Raw genomic sequence first — 17,114 nt, 5'->3', positions numbered from 1 at the left:
GTCTAGGGTCTCCTGCCTGAGCAGGGGGCTGGACTAGAAGACCTCTACGTTCCCTTCCAACTCTTGTTATTCTGTATTTTGACCAGGGGGTCGGACTAGAAGACCTCTAAGGTCCCTCCCAATGCTTGTTAGTCTGCATTCCGACTCCTTCCCCTTCTAGCCACCATTCCTGGGCTGACGTCACCTGACTGAAGACTTGATTGATGTTGGGTCTCCTATCCGGTTGTTCACTCCAGCATTGCTTCATCAGCTGGATGCACTCCACCGGCGCTTGGTCGATGGAGACAGAGGGGCGGCAAAGGGGAGGGGGCTTCTCCACCTTCTTGATGATCTCTGCTTGGACAAAGACAAGAATCCGTCCTCGGCACAAAGTCCATCGCCATCTGGAGATCCCCCACCAAAGAAATCACCCGTCCCACCCTAGGAATTGTGAAGAAATATACCCGTGACCCAACAAATGCGCGCACGACAAAAGCGCGCCGACAAAACGGCGGCGAGAAAACCGCGACGTCATAAACGCGGCCACAACAACGCGATTTAAATTAAGGTAAGGGTTAGGGTTAGGTTTAAGGTTAGGGTTAGGATTAGGGTTAGGGTTATTAGGTTGTTATTAGTTGTTTGTTGAAGGCGCGCTTTTGTCGGCGCGCTTCTGCGCCCATTCGTCGGCGCGATTTCGACCTCGTGGTTTTCTCGGCGCGGTTTCATCGGCGCGCTTTTGTCGAGCGCGCATTTGTCGGTGAACCAAATATACCTAATATCTCTATCAAGCTAGTCCTTGAATTATGACGATCATCATCGTCGTCGTCATTTAAGGACCCCATAATCCCTTGCGGGGTGAAGTCTGGGCAAACTAGATGGAGCTGAAAATGTTTACTGGCCGGATGCCCTTCCCCGTTGCCAATGCGGAGTTATATTCAGCAGATCTATTCTCATCGTGCCCAGAGAGAGAGAAATATCTGCCTCTACCTAGGATTGAACTCACAGCCTCCTGATTGCGAGGCGAGAGCGCCACCTCCAGGCCACCACATCACTCCTGAATTATGACTATTATGGGGACGGGAATTTCCTTTCCTATGGATGCAAGATGCTGGTTGAAGGTGTCGTGCCAGATTTTACTTTTTGGGCTGGCTTGTTAAGTGAATCACTGCAGTGGTTAAGTGAATCAGGCGGGCATTAAGCGAATCCAGCTTCTCCAGTTGATCCGCTTGTCAGAAGCTGGCTGGGAAGGTTACCGAGGGTGATCATGTCACCCCAGGGCACTGCATCTATCATAAATACAACACACAAATTGTGTGACTGGGAAGCGTTTGCATATCGGCTCTCAAAGAGGTCGTCGGCTGGCCACAGGCTGCTGAAAACTCCTCCGATTGGTGGAAAAGCGGACTTGCAAGACAATGGGATGCGCATGCGTGAAGAAGAGGGTGGCGACGGCAGCCGCTTTTTCGCTGACCGGAAGACTTTTCAGCGGCCTGTGTGAGAGCCGGTATGCAAAGAGGCAGTGCAAGCAAACGTGACCCAATGGACGGGGTGAGCAACTGGTGACAAGGGGACTGGTTCAGGGGCGTGGCCAGCCAGTGATCACTACCAATTAGCAATAGCAATAGCAGTTAGATTTATATACCGCTTCATAGGGCTTTCAGCCCTCTCTAAGCAGTTTACAGAGTCAGCATATTGCCCCCACAGTCTGGGTCCTCATTTCTCCCACCTCGGAAGGATGGAAGGCTGAGTCAACCTTGAGCCGGTGAGATTAGAACCGTTGAACTGCAGATAACATCAGCCGAAGTGGCCTGCACTACTGCACCCTAACCACTGCGCCACCTCGGCTCGGAACTGGGCAAAATTTCTGCCACCAATTCAGGCGAACCGGTGCGAACCAGCTGAATAAGACGGCTTGAACCGCTTACGGGAATGCAATGATTCTAGGCTAATTACCCTCTGGACTCCACCTACAGCAAGGATGCTTATCTTTTTGCCATCATATGCCAAAAGTGAGGGGGGGGAGGGCGGGAGCATCATGCATGTGCACACCCACCTCCATAATTCTATGCACCCTCCCCCCATGCATGTGTGACCCCCACCCCTACACAACTCCCGCTTTTGGCACACGATGGCACGGCGGACCCGTTTTTTGTCCACCCTGCGCTCCAGACCAGTGGTGGGTTACGACGGGGATGCCCTGATACGGGTGTACCGGTGCCTGCTGGGAGCATTCGGTACCATTCCGGTATGATGCTCCGGAGGGCCCACCCGCCCGCCCATGCTCCTTACCGATATTTGAACTCTTCGGTGCTTCCACACATGCACACGGAGCGTACGGGGCCTGTGCGACGCTCCACAGAGCAGCTGGAGCATCGTGGAGGCATTGCGGAGCGTTGCAGGCGGTAAGGACACATGCGAGGACTGCGTGCATGTGCGCACATTCATGTGGTGGATGCCCGGCCTCGTTGCACTGTACCAGTTGTGCTGGGATCCGGAACCCACCACTGCTCCCTTTCTAGGAGCCTGGGGAGGGCAGAAAAGGCCATCCCTACTCCCTCGGAGGCTGAAAACAGCAGATTTGCTAACTCTTGGTCGGACCAGAAGGTCCGTTTTTTGCTCTCCCCAGGCTCCAGAGCCTTTCTAGGAACATGGGAAGGTGAAAACGGCCTCCCCGCTCCCTGGAGGCCCTCCAGAAGCTGAAAACAGCCTGTTTCCTGACTACTGGTGGGCCCAGAAGGCCCGAAAATCAGCTGGCTTGTGCACACACATGCTCCGGAGCTGAGCTCGTGTGCCATAGTTTCACCATCACGGATCTACAGGATTTAGCAATAGCAATAGCAATAGCAGTTAGACTTATATACCGCTTCATAGGGCTTTCAGCCCCCTCTAAGCGGTTTACAGAGTCAGCATATTGCCCCCGCAGTCTGGGTCCTCATTTCACCCACCTCGGAAGGATGGAAGGCTGAGTTAACCTTGAGCTGGTGAGATTAGAACCGCTGAACTGCAGATAACAGTCAGCTGTAGTGGCCTTCAGTACTGCACCCTAACCACTGCGCCACCTCGGCTCGGAACTGGGCAAAATTTCTGCCACCAATTCAGGCGAACCGGTGCGAACCAGCTGAATACCACCTCTGGGCCGAGCACTTGAGCCAACACAGGCGTCGTCGACATGAGTGATGTTGAGCTGGCCACCCCCACCCTGGCCCCCCAGAGTTCAAACACAACCCCGATTTGGCCTTCAATGAAATCTCGTTTGACACCCCTGCTCTAAACCAACATGGACAGGCCCAAGGTCTTCTGTCTTGTAGTCCCTGAAGCCTGACGAGGAGAAGACGACCCACCACGGCCCTTCTCTTCATCGCTCCCCTCCTACGTACCTTCGGGGCTCAGGTCCAGCATACAATAAGGCGCATCGCGGCATATGACTTCTTGAATGATGATGGAAATACTGTAAATGTCTCCCCAGAAGCTGCCTTTCCGTTCCAGCGCTGGATTCCTCAATATTTCTGGCGCGGTCCACAAACGGTCTGGTGGAATAAATTGGGGGGTTGGACTAGATGATCTCCCAGGTCCCTCCAAACTCTGTCGTTCTATCTACTCTATTTTCTCATCGCAAATTGTCGTGCCCCGGCACATAACTTTTATATACTGTGGTCGCTCTCTAGCCCCATCTAGTGCCCGGAGAGACAAATATGCCCCAGGTATATTGTTTTGAGGCTGATCCCACCCATTTTACCCATCAGCCCGCATTCTCAAACCAAGTGCATGCTGGGAAGCCAGACTTGTGGTGTTCAGCAGTAGTTCAATACTGTCTACCCTGTATTTGGTTCTTGTTGTATATATCCCTGTTTTCCCCACTTTCACCCTATCCTGTTCTTTGAATAAAGCATCCAGATCGATGCACATGGTCTGTTTTACTGGAGGATAGGTAGGTTTAGCTGCACGTCGAGCTGCAGACAGACTAACATATAGTGGTGACAGGACACAAATCATCATAAGAGCAGTTGAACAAGCCGAGTTTTGGACCACGCGGCCGCGGGGATGCCGTAAACCGCCACAGGTATGAAAAACGAGTGATGGTCAGTAAACAAACTGTCATAAGTTGATATATCCTAGAGACATTTGATCCGCCCATCCAATCCCCTCCTCCTTCCCATTTTTCCTCTACTGACCCTCAGGCTTCATCGGTTCTCGGTCCACCTTCTGAGTTTCCAACAACTCGTTGTATCTGTGATCCGTGATTTTCAGGACGAAACGGCCGTCCACCACGCAATTCCGAGACTTGAGCCGTCCATGGGGGAATTTCTGATGGTGCAGATACTTCATCCCCTGGGGGGGGGGAGAAAAAGAAGAGGTTGAGTGGGTCTTGGGCACATCGCAATGCAGGGAGTCCTTGTTCAGCGACCCCAGTCAGCGCCGGCCATTTGAGTCCTTAAGCGAAGCAAAAGCACAATTAGCTTTCCTTTTCACAGCCCTGAAGGCCGTCACTACAGCTAATTGTCGATGTAGGACCACAAGGAAGCCCCGAATTTATGTCGCTAAGAGGAACATCCCTTAAGCGAGTTTTGCCCCATTTTATGACCTTTCTCGCCATGGTTGGTAAATGAATCGCTGCCAATGTTAAGTTAGCAACACGGCTATTAAGTGAATCTGGTTGTCGGAAGGTCGTAAAAGGGGATCATGTGACCCCGGGACACTGTGACTGTCCTAAACGTGAGCGTGTGAACTTTGATCACGTGGCCACGGGGAGGCTGCAATGGTCGTAAGTGTGAAAAACGGCCGTAAGTCCCTTTTTCACTGCCGTCGTCACTTTGAATGGTTTACTAAATGAACTGTTGTCAGTGGAGGAACGCCTATATAGGTGACTGGTGGTGAAGTGACTTCATCATCACCATTGTAACTATGAACAGTCGCTGAACGAGGCAGTCGCTAAACGAGGACTACCTCAGGGAGCTCGATGGAATTATATGAGGAAGCTACACCATTACAGTCTCGGGAATAAAACATTCTGGTCACCCTAAAACTGATTTTTAGTAATCAGTGCGTCCTACAAATTCTCCCACTTAGAACCATCTCTGATCATCTGAAGCCTTGATGATAGCCCTGAATTCGTATCTCTGACAGCTTCAAGTGTTGACAGACCCTGATTGATGGTGGTTGAACGCAAGAACTGAGAGCTTTCTTGAAGTCCTCCAGTAAGTACCGAGTGAAAGATCCATAAATTCTCTAGCTGGCTCACCCTTGATGGTCCCAAAGTTGCGCCGTCTCTACCAACCTTGAAGGCCACCAACACTGTTCTCAACACCAGTGAAGAATTCTCATCCCACCCTCATTTTTTCTCCTAAACTGGATCTCAAAATAGTGTTCTGGCCTGTCAGCGGATGAATTATAGGAGGAGGAGGAGGCATGGGAGTCAGGACCACCATTGAGGCGACCTCAGAGCTCCGAGGGGGGAATGGAGTTGGTGGGAGGGAGGAGAGAGAGAGAGGGAGGGAGAGAGAGAGAGAGAGGCGGAGCCTGGGCCATCCGTCAGCCCTCAGATGGAGTGTCAACAACCCACCAGGTCTGGAGGTGGCTGATGAGGAAGATGAAGAACGCTGGGTTCGGTGCCTGACCCACGAATGCAACGAAGGCGGAACAGTGGAAATCTATGGGCCGGTCCTCGGGACGGAAGAGCCACCTCTGCTAGCGAAGCCCTACCCTAGCTCTAGGGATAAAAGGCAGTAGACGGAGATGAATAGATGTGGCAGGCAACTATTCATCTCCTGGCCAGCCGGACTTGTTAGCCCGGACTTGTGAGAGAGAAACGCCGGGGTTACAAGCGCTCCGAATAAAGGACATCTTTTGAGTTCACTTCAGAGGTTTTGACACGTTTGAGGATCCGGGTTGGAACAAATGGCTAGATCTCTTTCCCGGGCACCTTGATTAGGTCCAGCAGCAAGGACGACTTGAACATCCAGTCCAGCTTCATGTCCTCGTTCTGGAGAAGGTCCTGGAGACTCCCGCGCGGGCAGTGCTCGGAGACAATAGCAAGGATCCCAGCGTCGTGGAAGAAGCCCACGAACAGGTTGACGTTTTCATGCCTCAGGTCCCGCAGCTGAATGTGGGGAAGAGCAAAAGGGAAATGAGAAGTGAGAGTCCTCCCACACCAGGTATGGTGGGAGTGGCTAGAGAAGTTTTCCTGTAGAAGACCGTGTTCCTTCCGTCAGAAGACCTTCTGAAGAACTTTGGTCAAGTCCTTGCCCCTACGTGTTTCTAATGAACTTCGTGGGAGACCTCCCTCTCTGTCTTAGGGCCTGGTGGTCAACTCGCAAAGCATCCCTGGCCTGCTCTCAAGTTGCCATAGGCAAGTGGAGTGGGAAAACAAACTTGCGAATGCGGCGAGACAGCACGTCAGTCAAAAACAAAAGCACATTCCAGACATATCTCTGTCAAGGCCATCTCCTGGGGTTACCCACAGTGGCCGGAGGGGAGTGATCTCTACAACCCTTGAAATAGCTTCCTTGGAGAATGTGACTGATGACATCCCTTGGGAGGAGGCTCCCCCTTTTCAGGAATCCAGGCTGCCTTCCACCGGGGAGGAGAAGGACCCCAACTTACAGTAGTGGTGGGGCAAAGCCCCCAAACTGGGGCAATTCTGCACCCCTTCACCGACTGCTCAAAAACTGGGACGCCCTGCAGAGAACCACCGCTGAAAAGCAGCAGAGTGTAGGGGAGGACCCGCAGAGCCGAGGTGGTGCAGTGGTTAGGGTGCAGTACTGAAGGCCACTACAGCTGACTGTTATCTACAGTTCAGCGGTTCTAATCTCACCAGCTCAAGGTTAACTCAGCCTTCCATCCTTCCGAGGTGGGTGAAATGAGGACCCAGACTGCGGGGGCAATATGCTGACTCTGTAAACCGCTTAGAGGGGGCTGAAAGCCCTATGAAGCGGTATATAAGTCTAACTGCTATTGCTATTGCTATTGCTAAATCCTGTAGATCCGTGATGGTGAAACTATGGCACACGAGCTCAGCTCCGGAGCATGTGTGTGCACAAGCCAGCTGATTTTCGGGCCTTCTGGGCCCACCAGTAGTCAGGAAACAGGCTGTTTTCAGCTTCTGGAGGGCCTCCAGGGAGCGGGGAGGCCGTTTTCACCTTCCCATGTTCCTAGAAAGGCTCTGGAGCCTGGGGAGAGCAAAAAACGGACCTTCTGGTCCGACCAAGAGTTAGCAAATCTGCTGTTTTCAGCCTCCGAGGGAGTAGGGATGGCCTTTTCTGCCCTCCCCAGGCTCCTAGAAAGGGAGCAGTGGTGGGTTCCGGATCCCAGCACAACTGGTACAGTGCAACGAGGCCGGGCGTCCACCACATGAATGTGCGCACATGCACGCAGTCCTCGCATGTGTCCTTACCGCCTGCAACGCTCCGCAATGCCTCCACGATGCTCCAGCTGCTCTGTGGAGCGTCGCACAGGCCCCGTACGCTCCGTGTGCATGTGTGGAAGCACCGAAGAGTTCAAATATCGGTAAGGAGCATGGGCGGGCGGGTGGGTCCTCCGGAGCATCATACCGGAATGGTACCGAATGCTCCCAGCAGGCACCGGTACACCCGTATCAGGGCATCCCCGTCGTAACCCACCACTGGTCTGGAGCGCAGGGTGGACAAAAAACGGGTCCGCCGTGCCATCGCGTGCCAAAAGCGGGAGTTGTGTAGGGGTGGGGGTCACACATGCATGGGGGGAGGGTGCATAGAATTATGGAGGTGGGTGTGCACATGCATGATGCTCCCGCCCTCCCCCCCCTCACTTTTGGCATATGATGGCAAAAAGATAAGCATCCTTGCTGTAGGTGGAGTCCAGAGGGTAATTAGCCTAGAATCATTGCATTCCCGTAAGCGGTTCAAGCCGTCTTGACTTCTACTAACTCTTATCTGGGGCCAAATTAGTCTTGACTGTTAGCTGATTAGGTCCTTGTGTATCAACACGAGCAATAAATCCGCTTAACTGGAATTTACACCTGCCCTGGAAGGAGCTGCTACTTCCTGGCTGAAACGTCTTAGCCGACGCGCCAGAGCGGGGTGAAAATACAGGTCGTCCTCAACTTACGACCGCAATCGAGCCCAACCTTTCCGCTGCTAAGCAAGACCGTCGTTAAGTGATTTTTCTGACCCATCTGAAGACCTCTCTTGTTAAGTGAGTCTCGGCCATTGTTAAGTGAGTAGTGAAGCTCTTAAGTGAAATCGCCATCGATTTCGCTCGTCAGAAAGTCGCAAAAAGGGGATACGGCAACCGTCATACGTAAGAGCCCATTGGCCAGCATCTGAATTTTGATTACGTGACCCCGGGGATGCTGCAATGGTCGTAAGTGCGGGAAATGGTCACAAGTCACTTTTTCGGTGCTGTCGCTAAATGAAGTGTTGTAAGTCGAGAATGACCTGTAAGCGGATCGGCTCAAGAAGCCACTTTGACACATGCTTGAGCAGGGGGCTGGACTAGAAGACCTCCAAGGTCCCTTCCAGGGAAGCTCTTCAGAACTCACCTGGCAAAACACTTTTTCGGTGCTTGGTTTGACTTCAAGGTTCTTTTCTCCGGGAAATCTCTTCAGCCACACCCAGTCACCCTAAAGGTGGGGGAGGGGAAGACAAAGAAGGACAGGCTTGGTGACCCTCAACCATCTCCAAGGCTCAAAAGAAGCCGGGAGGAAGGAGGCACCCCCTGCCCCGCATCACTGCTAGCTGATGTTAGGCTAACTGCCTAACAAGCAGTTTCCTAGAAACATTAGATCCATATACATACATTAGATGAGAGACAGAGGGGGGCAGGAAAGGAGGGCGAGAGAGAGAAATAGATATCGATATTGATAGATGAGAGATGAGAGAGAAAGAGATGTGGGGAGGGAGGGAGGGAGATGATAGATAATAGATAGATGGGAGAGACAGAGAGACAGAGATGGAGGGAGGGAGAGGGAGGATAGATGATAGAGAGAGAGAGATGGAGGGAGGGAGGGAGATGATAGAGGAGAGAGAGATGTGGGGAGGGAGGGAGATGATAGATGATAAAGTGAGAGAGAGATAGGGAGGGAGGGAGATGAGAGATGAGAGAAAGATGAGAGAGAGACACAGAAAGAGAGAGAGACAGTGAGAGATGTAGGGAGGGAGGGAGGGAAATGATAAATGATAGACAGAGAAAGAGAGATGGAGGGAGATAGATAGATAGATAGATAGATAGATAGAGAGAGAGAGAGAGAGATGGAGATGATAGATAGATAGATAGATAGATAGATAGATAGATAGATAGATAGATAGATAGATAGATAGATAGATAGATAGATAGATAGATGGATAGAGAGATGGATATAGATGGATAGATAGATAGATAGATAGATAGATAGATAGATAGATAGATAGATAGATAGATAGATAGATAGATAGATAGGGATGGATGGATGGATGGATGGATGGATATGGGTGAAGTATTTGAGACTATGCAGGAAGGAATATGACTTCACCTCCACCACGGCTACGTTCTTTTCCTCCTCCGCCCCATTTTTCAAACTTTTCTTCTCCGAGCCGTTTCCTCCAGGACTGTCATCCAACTTCTAGGGAGGAACAAGACAGGTCACTGTAAACTAAAGAATGCTCTGAAACAATGTTATTGAGCAACCTTTGAAAGGTGGACCTAACCTAGGGTAGATACCTCTACATCTTGATGTTCCCAAAGAACAAAAGAGGTGGACCTAATGTTGGGTAGATACAGCTACATCTTGATTGTCCCAAAGAACAAGAGAGGTGGACTTAACCTTGGGTAGATACATCTACATCTTCATGTTCCCAATGAAGAAAAAAGGTAGACCTAACCTTGGGCAGATACATCTATGTCTTGATGGTCCCAAAGAAGAAGAAAGATGGACCTAACCTTGGGTAGATACATCTGCGATGGTTCCAAAGAAGAAGAAAGATGGACCTAATCTTGGGTAGTTATCTCTACATCTTGATGTTCCCAAAGAACAAGACGGGTGGACGTAACCTTGGGTAGATACGTCTACATCTTAATGGTCCCAAAGTTGTCCATCTCTCCCAGCATTGCAAAACCAGTGACAGTGGTCTTTTGACCCAACCTCTTTTCTTGATTGGATTTGAGACAGTCACTATTCACTCGGCCCGGCCTCTGATTTTGGAGTGCTTCACTCAACTATCACCTTTCCTATCTCCATGGGGTTGTGTCCTCCTCCTTTTTATCACGTCAAACCTGGCTTACCTTTATACTGCTTGGGAAGTTGATGAAGGTCAGGTCGTCGGCAGTGAGGACAATCTTGTTGGGTCCTTCAGAGAGCTGGTCATGCAGAAACCGGCGTCTGCAAGAAGCGAGGCGAGCAATGAAAAATATCAGAGGTGAACAATGGTCACCCGTAACTGAAGCACCGTCCCCCACGCCACTCCCAATCGCCTTTCTGGAGGGGAGAATCGTAAGAGGGAATCACGTGAAACTCACCGAAGATAGTAAGCCACAACGGATCCACACAAGAACAAGAGAAGGACAAGGAGGAAGAGGAAGAAAACAAAGCCGCCACCCACACCTAGAAGGAGGAGGAGAAAGAAGAAACTCATGTTCTTTGGACTGAGGTCCACCTTTCCTGTGGCCACATAGGACTAAGTGGGTGCCCTCTTTCTTCTTAAAAAACACCCTCCAGTGTTGGGGCACCCACAACTTCTGTTCCCTTGGTTAATTGTCCTCACTGCTAGGAAGTGTCTCTTTAATTCTAGGTTGCTGGAAACTACTTTATTGCTCGAAACCTATTTTACAGGAATCTTCCCAAACTGGCAGATTTTACTTGTGAAGAGACGGGATAAGGCTAACGACGTTCGTGGGGAAGGGGGAAAATCACACAGAACTTACATAGAATAAGATCTGGAGGGGACCTTGGAGATCGTCCAGTCCAACCCCTTAATCAGGTAGGGGACCCTATCTTACACTTCTGGACAAACGGCTTTCTAATCTCGTCTTAAAGAGTTCCGGTGATGGAGCACCCACAACTTGATAGTATTCCACATCCTGTTTAATTTTCAACGTCAATCTATCCATTTCTGCACAATCTAGTATCTTTTTGACTATTTCTTCATCTCATATCATATACCTTCATTTTTTCCAGCATTGTGTGAAAATGATCCTCACTGTTGTTAAGACGTGTAATATTAAAGGCATATAATAAAAAACAATTTCGGTTTCCCTATCATCTTTTCCAACCACCCGTGTATCTTTGCCCAAATTTTTTTTTGGCTTTGACACAAATTCCACCACAAATGATAAAATGTGCCCGTTTTGGGGTTACATTTCCATGAATTGCTAGACATGTTTTTAAAGAGTTTAGCTAGTCCAGCAGGTGGCAGATGCCATCTGTAATCTGCCCCAGGGGTGTCAAACTCAAAGCCCATGAGCCACGGAAAACAACTACAATGCCCTCAGCGAAATCCTGTTTGATACCCCTGATCTAAGTAAGGTTCCCCTTGCACATATGTGCTAATCGTTCCCGACTCTAGACGGCAGTGAACCTCCGTTTCAAAGCAGAAGAGCCAGCGCTGTCCGAAGACGTCTCTGTGGTCATGTGGCCGGCATGACTCAATGCCGAAGGCGCACGGAACGCTGTTACCTTCCCACCAAAGGTGGCTCCTATTTTTCTACTTGCATTTTTTACAAGCTTTCGAACTGCTAGGTTGGCAGAAGCTGGGACAAGTAATGGGAGCTCACTCCAGGACGCGGCGGTAGGGATTCGAATCGCTGAACTGCTGATCTTTCTGATCGACAAGCTCAGGGTCTTAGCCACTGAGCCATTGCGTACCTCTGATCTAATCCATCTTACTTCGCTTCCACACTTACCCCCGGTACAAATGATGCCACGGTTGAACCAACAACTGGAATCTGAAGCCGGCTTGGTATTGTCAGGCCAGTGGACGGCCCGTCCTATGAAACGCAGGAGGCCAGAAGACAGGTCTACTTTGTACACGGGGCGAAGACGGCTGCCTCTTCCGTCCGTGTCCAAGACGATGTATGGGACTTCGGCGACTCCCTTTTCGTCGGCGGACACCGGCTGGCTAAAGCCTTCCAGCTCGAAGTCCTTGGCATGCTCAGCAATGGTTGTTCCCACCACCCTCTTTCCGGACAGCCGAGTGTTTTCCACGGCCTTTGCCAGGAAGTAGATGGAGTTAAAAATGGTGCCGAACAAAGGATGGGCCTGAAAGGAGAAGGAAAAAGAACTAAGCCAAGACTGAACATTATACTTTTGTGTACATTGACACCAAAGAAGGATTTGTTTGGTTTCCAACACTGCCATTTCGGTAGCGGGGAACCTTGTGTCTGGACATTCCACAGGACTCAGAGGTAGTTTGGAAGGCACACTCCCAAGACTACACACCTGGGGTGTCAAACATAAGGCCTATGGGTCCTACAAAATGTAAGGAGCTGGCCCACATTGCTTTGGCCTAGTCTACCCAATGCGAAGAGGAAACATGCCAGCAGTTTGGGGAATGGTGTCAAGCTGGCCACACCCACCCATTTGGCCATACCCAGTCAGCTACACGCAGTGAGTGGCATCAAGCTGGCCACGCCCACCCAGTTGACCATGCCCAGTCAGATACGCGCAGTGAGTGGCATCAAGCTGGCCATGCCCACCCAGTTGGCCATGCCCAGTCAGCTACACGCAGTGAGTGGCGTCAAGCTGGCCATGCCCACCCAGTTGGCCATGTCCAGTCAGCTACACACAGTGAGTGGCATCAAGCAGGCCACGCCCACCCAGTTGGCCATGCCCAATCAGCTATGCCCAGTGAGTGGTGTCAAGCTGGCCACACCCACCCAGACCCCAAGGTCAACCACAGCTCTGATGTGGCCCTCAATGAAATTAAGTTGGACATCCCTGCTACCGATAGTTCTCGAGTTAGAGATTTATACAGATTAACTTGGAGGGGACCTTGTAGGTCATCTAGTGGTCATCTAGTCGAACCCCCACCCACCCACCCAAGCAGGTGACCCTACACCATTTCTGACAAGATGACCTTGTCCAGTCTCTTCTTGAAAGCCTCCAGTGATGAAGCTCCCACAACTTCCAAAGGCAACTTCTGTTCCTTGGGTTGATTGTTCTCACTGTTAGAACATTTCTCCTTATTTCCAGGTTGAATCTCTCCTTGGTCAGTTTCCATCCATTCTTCCTTCTCTGGCCTTCGGGTGCTTTGGAGAATAGCTTGACCCCCATCCTCTCTGTGGCAGCCCCTCAAATATTGGACGATGCTCTCCTGTCTCCCCTGGTCCTTCTCTTCACTAGACTAGCCAGGCCCAGTTCCTGCAACCGTCATTATATGTTTTAGCCTTTAGACTTACTACGGAGCCCCCCATTTGTGTCGCTAAGCGAGACGGCTGTGAAGTGAATCTTGCCCCATTGTATGACCTTTCTTCCTACAGCTATTAAGGGAATCAATGCAGTTGTTAAGTTAGTAACACGGTTGTTAAGTGAATCTGTCTTCCCCATTGATTTTGCTGATCAGAAAGTCGCAAAAGGGGACACTGCAACCATCATAAGTATGAACCAATTGCCAAGCATCTGGATTTTGATCATGTGACCACAGGGATACGTCAACGATCGCAAGTGTGAAGACAGTCATAAGTCGCTTTTTCCCCTGCCGTTGTAACTTTGAATGGTCACTGAACTGAACAAACGGCAGGTAGCTGACTGGGCATGGCCAACTGGGTGGGCGTGGCCAGCTTGTGGACTATCTGCACAGGCTGAAAATCTCCCTTGTTTACTTCTGTTGAAATAGTGCAGGCATCAGCCACCTGCGGCTCTGGAGCTGCATGTGGCTCTTTCATCCCTCTGCTGCAGCTCCCTGTCGCCAGTCAGCTCCACAATTGATAGGGCTTTCGGTTAGGACAGGTAGACAGGTAAATGGATGCCATGCTAGAAGGAAACTCTATGGGGGACCGGACTTATGGTCAGCCCCGGAATTGAACAGGGGGCATCCGGTTAGGACCTTTGTGGCTCTATGAGTGTTTAAGGTTGCCGATCCCTGTAATAGTCAATCAATCAATCAGAATCGAGATGGAGGGGACCTTAGAGGTCTTCTAATCCACCCCTTGCTCAAGAAGGAGAGCCTACACCATTTTAGAATCAGAATAGAGCTGGAAGGGACCTTGGAGGACTACCTGTAAGATCCAGATTCCCGCCAACCCTGTTCCCACTTTCCTTCCCCCCCTGTCAGTTGGGCACCTGCTCCACGTTGAGTTGTCCCGGAATCTCTTTCTTCTCCTGCGCCTCTTCAAAGGCCTGACGGAAGGAATATTCTGGAGAGTCAATGGTGACGGTGAGCACGGCATCGTACGCCCGGCGCAGCTTGAGGTTGTCCTCCAGCGCTGCGTAGATCTCCCCCTGGTAGGGCAGGCTGTAGGTCAGGACATCGTAGGGGATGAAAATGTAGCTCCCTCGGGTCATCACCATCTCTTCGGCCTTCTCCAGGAGGAGGCGCTGCTCCTCCCCACCCAAAAGGACGGAGTGCATGCACATGATGACCGCTGCAGAAGGGAAGGAGGGAGGGAGGGATGCAGAGGAGGAGGGGAAGGAAGAAAAAGAGGAGAAGAATGGATGAGGAAGAGGAATGAAAGAGAAGGAATGATGGAGGAATGAAGAAGAGGAGAAGGAGGAGGCATGAAGGAGGAGGTAGAGTTGAGACGTTGGCTGTTCAACCACGCCTTGGTCTCCTGAAGGTGCATAAACATGGGGTTGAGTCATATGCAGGGCTGGGATTCAGCCAGTTCAGACTGGTTCAGGCAAACTGGATGCTAATTTTACATCTGGTTTGCCGAACCGGTAGCTGCAAGGACTGGCTGGCCACCCCTCCCAGGAGTGTCCACGTGCCCCATTTTGAATGTTCTGGGAGGGCGGAAGGCGAAAAATGGGAAGGCGAAAAATCGGAATTTCCACAGGTTCTGGAGGTCCAGAAACAGGCCTATTTCTGGCTTCCGGAGAGCCTCTGGGGCCCAAGGAAGAGCATTTTCACCCTCCCAGAGGCTTGACAAAAGCCTTTCCGAGCCTTGGGAGGGTGAAAACGCCCCTTCCCCACGGTGGTGCAGGAGGCTGAGTAGGCCATACCCACCATGGCTATGTTCACCCAGCAAATGGGCAGAGAACCGGTGGCTAAAATCTGCTCTGCCGCGCAAAATAAGCTGAGCTAAAAAAAACAAGGGAATATAGGACAGGGAATGATGGGGGCAGGAGGGCAGGGCCAACCAGAGGTGGTATTTGCCGGTTCTCTAAACCACTCAAAATTTCTGCTACCGGTTCACCCGAACTGTCAGAATCCCACCTCTGTTTGCAGCCCTTTCTCCTAAGACACACTCCATGTTTTTCAAACCGAGGGTTTAACAGACTTACGTTAGACCTCTCGTGAGGAACATCTGCCCATGACAACCATACTTCGTACGTTGTGCAAGGGCGAGGCCAACCAGAGGTGGTATTTGCCGGTTCTCCGAACCACTCAAAATTTCTGGAACCGGTTCGCTCGAACCGGTCCGAACCATCTGAATCTCACCTCTGCCTACACCCCTTTCTCCTAAGACACACTCCATATTTTTCAAACCTAGGGTTTAACAGACTTACGTTAGACCTCTCGTGAGGAACATCTGCCCATTACAACCATACTTCATACATTGTGCGAGGGCGAGGCCAACCAGAGGTGGTATTTGCCGGTTCTCCAAACCACTGAAAATTTCTGCAACCGGTTCGCTTGAACTGGTCTGAACCATCTGAATATCACCTCTGCCTATACCCCTTTCTCCCAAGACACACTCAATGTTTTTCAAACCGAGGGTTTAACAGACTTACGTTAGACCTCTCGTGAGGAACATCTGCCATACCTCGTACATTGTTGGCCTTCTTGATCTTCTGAAGGGCATCTTCCACCCCACTCGGTTCATCGTCCACAGTGGCCATGACGGTGACGGGCAGGCCGAAGTTCCTCAGCGAATCGGCCAGGCCTTTCCCCATTTGGACCCAGAGGTCTTCTTTAGAGGTGATGATGGCCAGGTGAGCCCACTGGAAGTACTTAAGTACAGTGTAGAGCACAAAGGAGGCCTGAGGCAACGGCCGCACGAAAGTCCCAAAACGCTCAACCTCGTCGTCATCCGACAAGCAAGCCCAGGAGACGACGGGCTTGTTCCAAGTCTTGCCCAGCATCCCCGCTACCTGACAGGCCGTGGGATTAACCGGACCGACGAAACCAGAGGCGTAATATTCTGCACTGAGCAGGCCCACGAGGGTCTTGGAGGTCTGGCAGTCTTCGTTAAGGACGACATAATCAAACCGGTGTCCCTTGTTTAAAGTGGGGTCCTTGTTGATCCGGCTAACAGCCAACTTGGCCGCAGAGTCGGGGTAGGCTCGGGCGTAGATGGGGTCACACTTCCAGGGACCTATCACCCCAACTTTGAAGGTCGTTGCGTGGATGGTGAGAGGAAGGCGAAGGACCAGAGGCCAGAAGAAGAGGGACCACCACCAAGGAGGCCTTCGACCGTAGGCCCACCTCGGATGGTTGGCGAGCCAAAGGAGGAAACCCGTCCAAATTTGGGTCATGTTGTCGTGGTGGACGTAGCAAGCAATCGAGCGGAGAAGCAAGGACGGAAAAATTAGACAAGGCACAGGACTTCAATTCCTCAGGGACCAAGTCCAGAAATCTGTGGGCCCATCTCCTGCCATCAGTTTGATCAAGGGTGTCTCTTCACCGTCCAAAGAGAGAGAGAGAGAGAGAGAGGAAGGGAAGGGAAGAAGGAAAGAGGAAAAGAAAGAGGAGAGAATATGAATAAAAGATTACAGCTCAGGTCACTCAGACACTATTAAACGAAGGGAAAAACAGAGAAGTATTCCCATACAAATCTACAGCCAAAAGATGATATATCTGGAACTACTACAATGAAAATAAAATGTGGAAGAGGGAATCTATTTTTATGTAAATATGGAACCAGGTTTGCTTGGAAGGAAGGAGATAAGGGAGGGAGGGGGAGGGAGGAAAAGGAAGCAAGGGAGGGGGAGGGAGGAAAAGGAAGTGAGGGAGGGAGGAAGGAAGAAGATAAGGGAGGGAGGGAGGGAGGAAGGAAGAAGATAAGGGAGGGAGGGAGGGAGGAAGAAG

The 17,114-nt window shown here is 51.0% G+C and overlaps 1 protein-coding gene across 1 annotated transcript in view; it reads right to left on the bottom strand.

The window, feature by feature from the left end:
* Positions 1 to 16,667, bottom strand: part of LOC116523391 (retinal guanylyl cyclase 1-like) — a 35,974-nt gene extending 19,307 nt beyond the window's left edge. The window contains exons 1-11 of the mRNA XM_032238494.1: positions 15,850 to 16,667; positions 14,207 to 14,508; positions 11,830 to 12,184; positions 10,447 to 10,531; positions 10,213 to 10,309; positions 9,464 to 9,553; positions 8,495 to 8,575; positions 5,900 to 6,076; positions 4,152 to 4,308; positions 3,357 to 3,506; positions 185 to 333 (exon numbers count right to left, since the gene is read on the bottom strand). Coding sequence (XP_032094385.1) covers positions 185 to 333; positions 3,357 to 3,506; positions 4,152 to 4,308; positions 5,900 to 6,076; positions 8,495 to 8,575; positions 9,464 to 9,553; positions 10,213 to 10,309; positions 10,447 to 10,531; positions 11,830 to 12,184; positions 14,207 to 14,508; positions 15,850 to 16,561 — 2,355 coding nt within the window. The 5' untranslated portion in view covers positions 16,562 to 16,667. The remainder of the gene's footprint in view (positions 1 to 184; positions 334 to 3,356; positions 3,507 to 4,151; positions 4,309 to 5,899; positions 6,077 to 8,494; positions 8,576 to 9,463; positions 9,554 to 10,212; positions 10,310 to 10,446; positions 10,532 to 11,829; positions 12,185 to 14,206; positions 14,509 to 15,849) is intronic.
* Between the last annotated feature and the right edge of the window lie 447 nt (positions 16,668 to 17,114).

Source organism: Thamnophis elegans, unplaced genomic scaffold (assembly GCF_009769535.1).
Source record: "Thamnophis elegans isolate rThaEle1 unplaced genomic scaffold, rThaEle1.pri scaffold_242_arrow_ctg1, whole genome shotgun sequence".
Taxonomy (NCBI): domain Eukaryota; kingdom Metazoa; phylum Chordata; class Lepidosauria; order Squamata; family Colubridae; genus Thamnophis; species Thamnophis elegans.
This window is presented reverse-complemented; position numbering and strand designations above follow the sequence as displayed.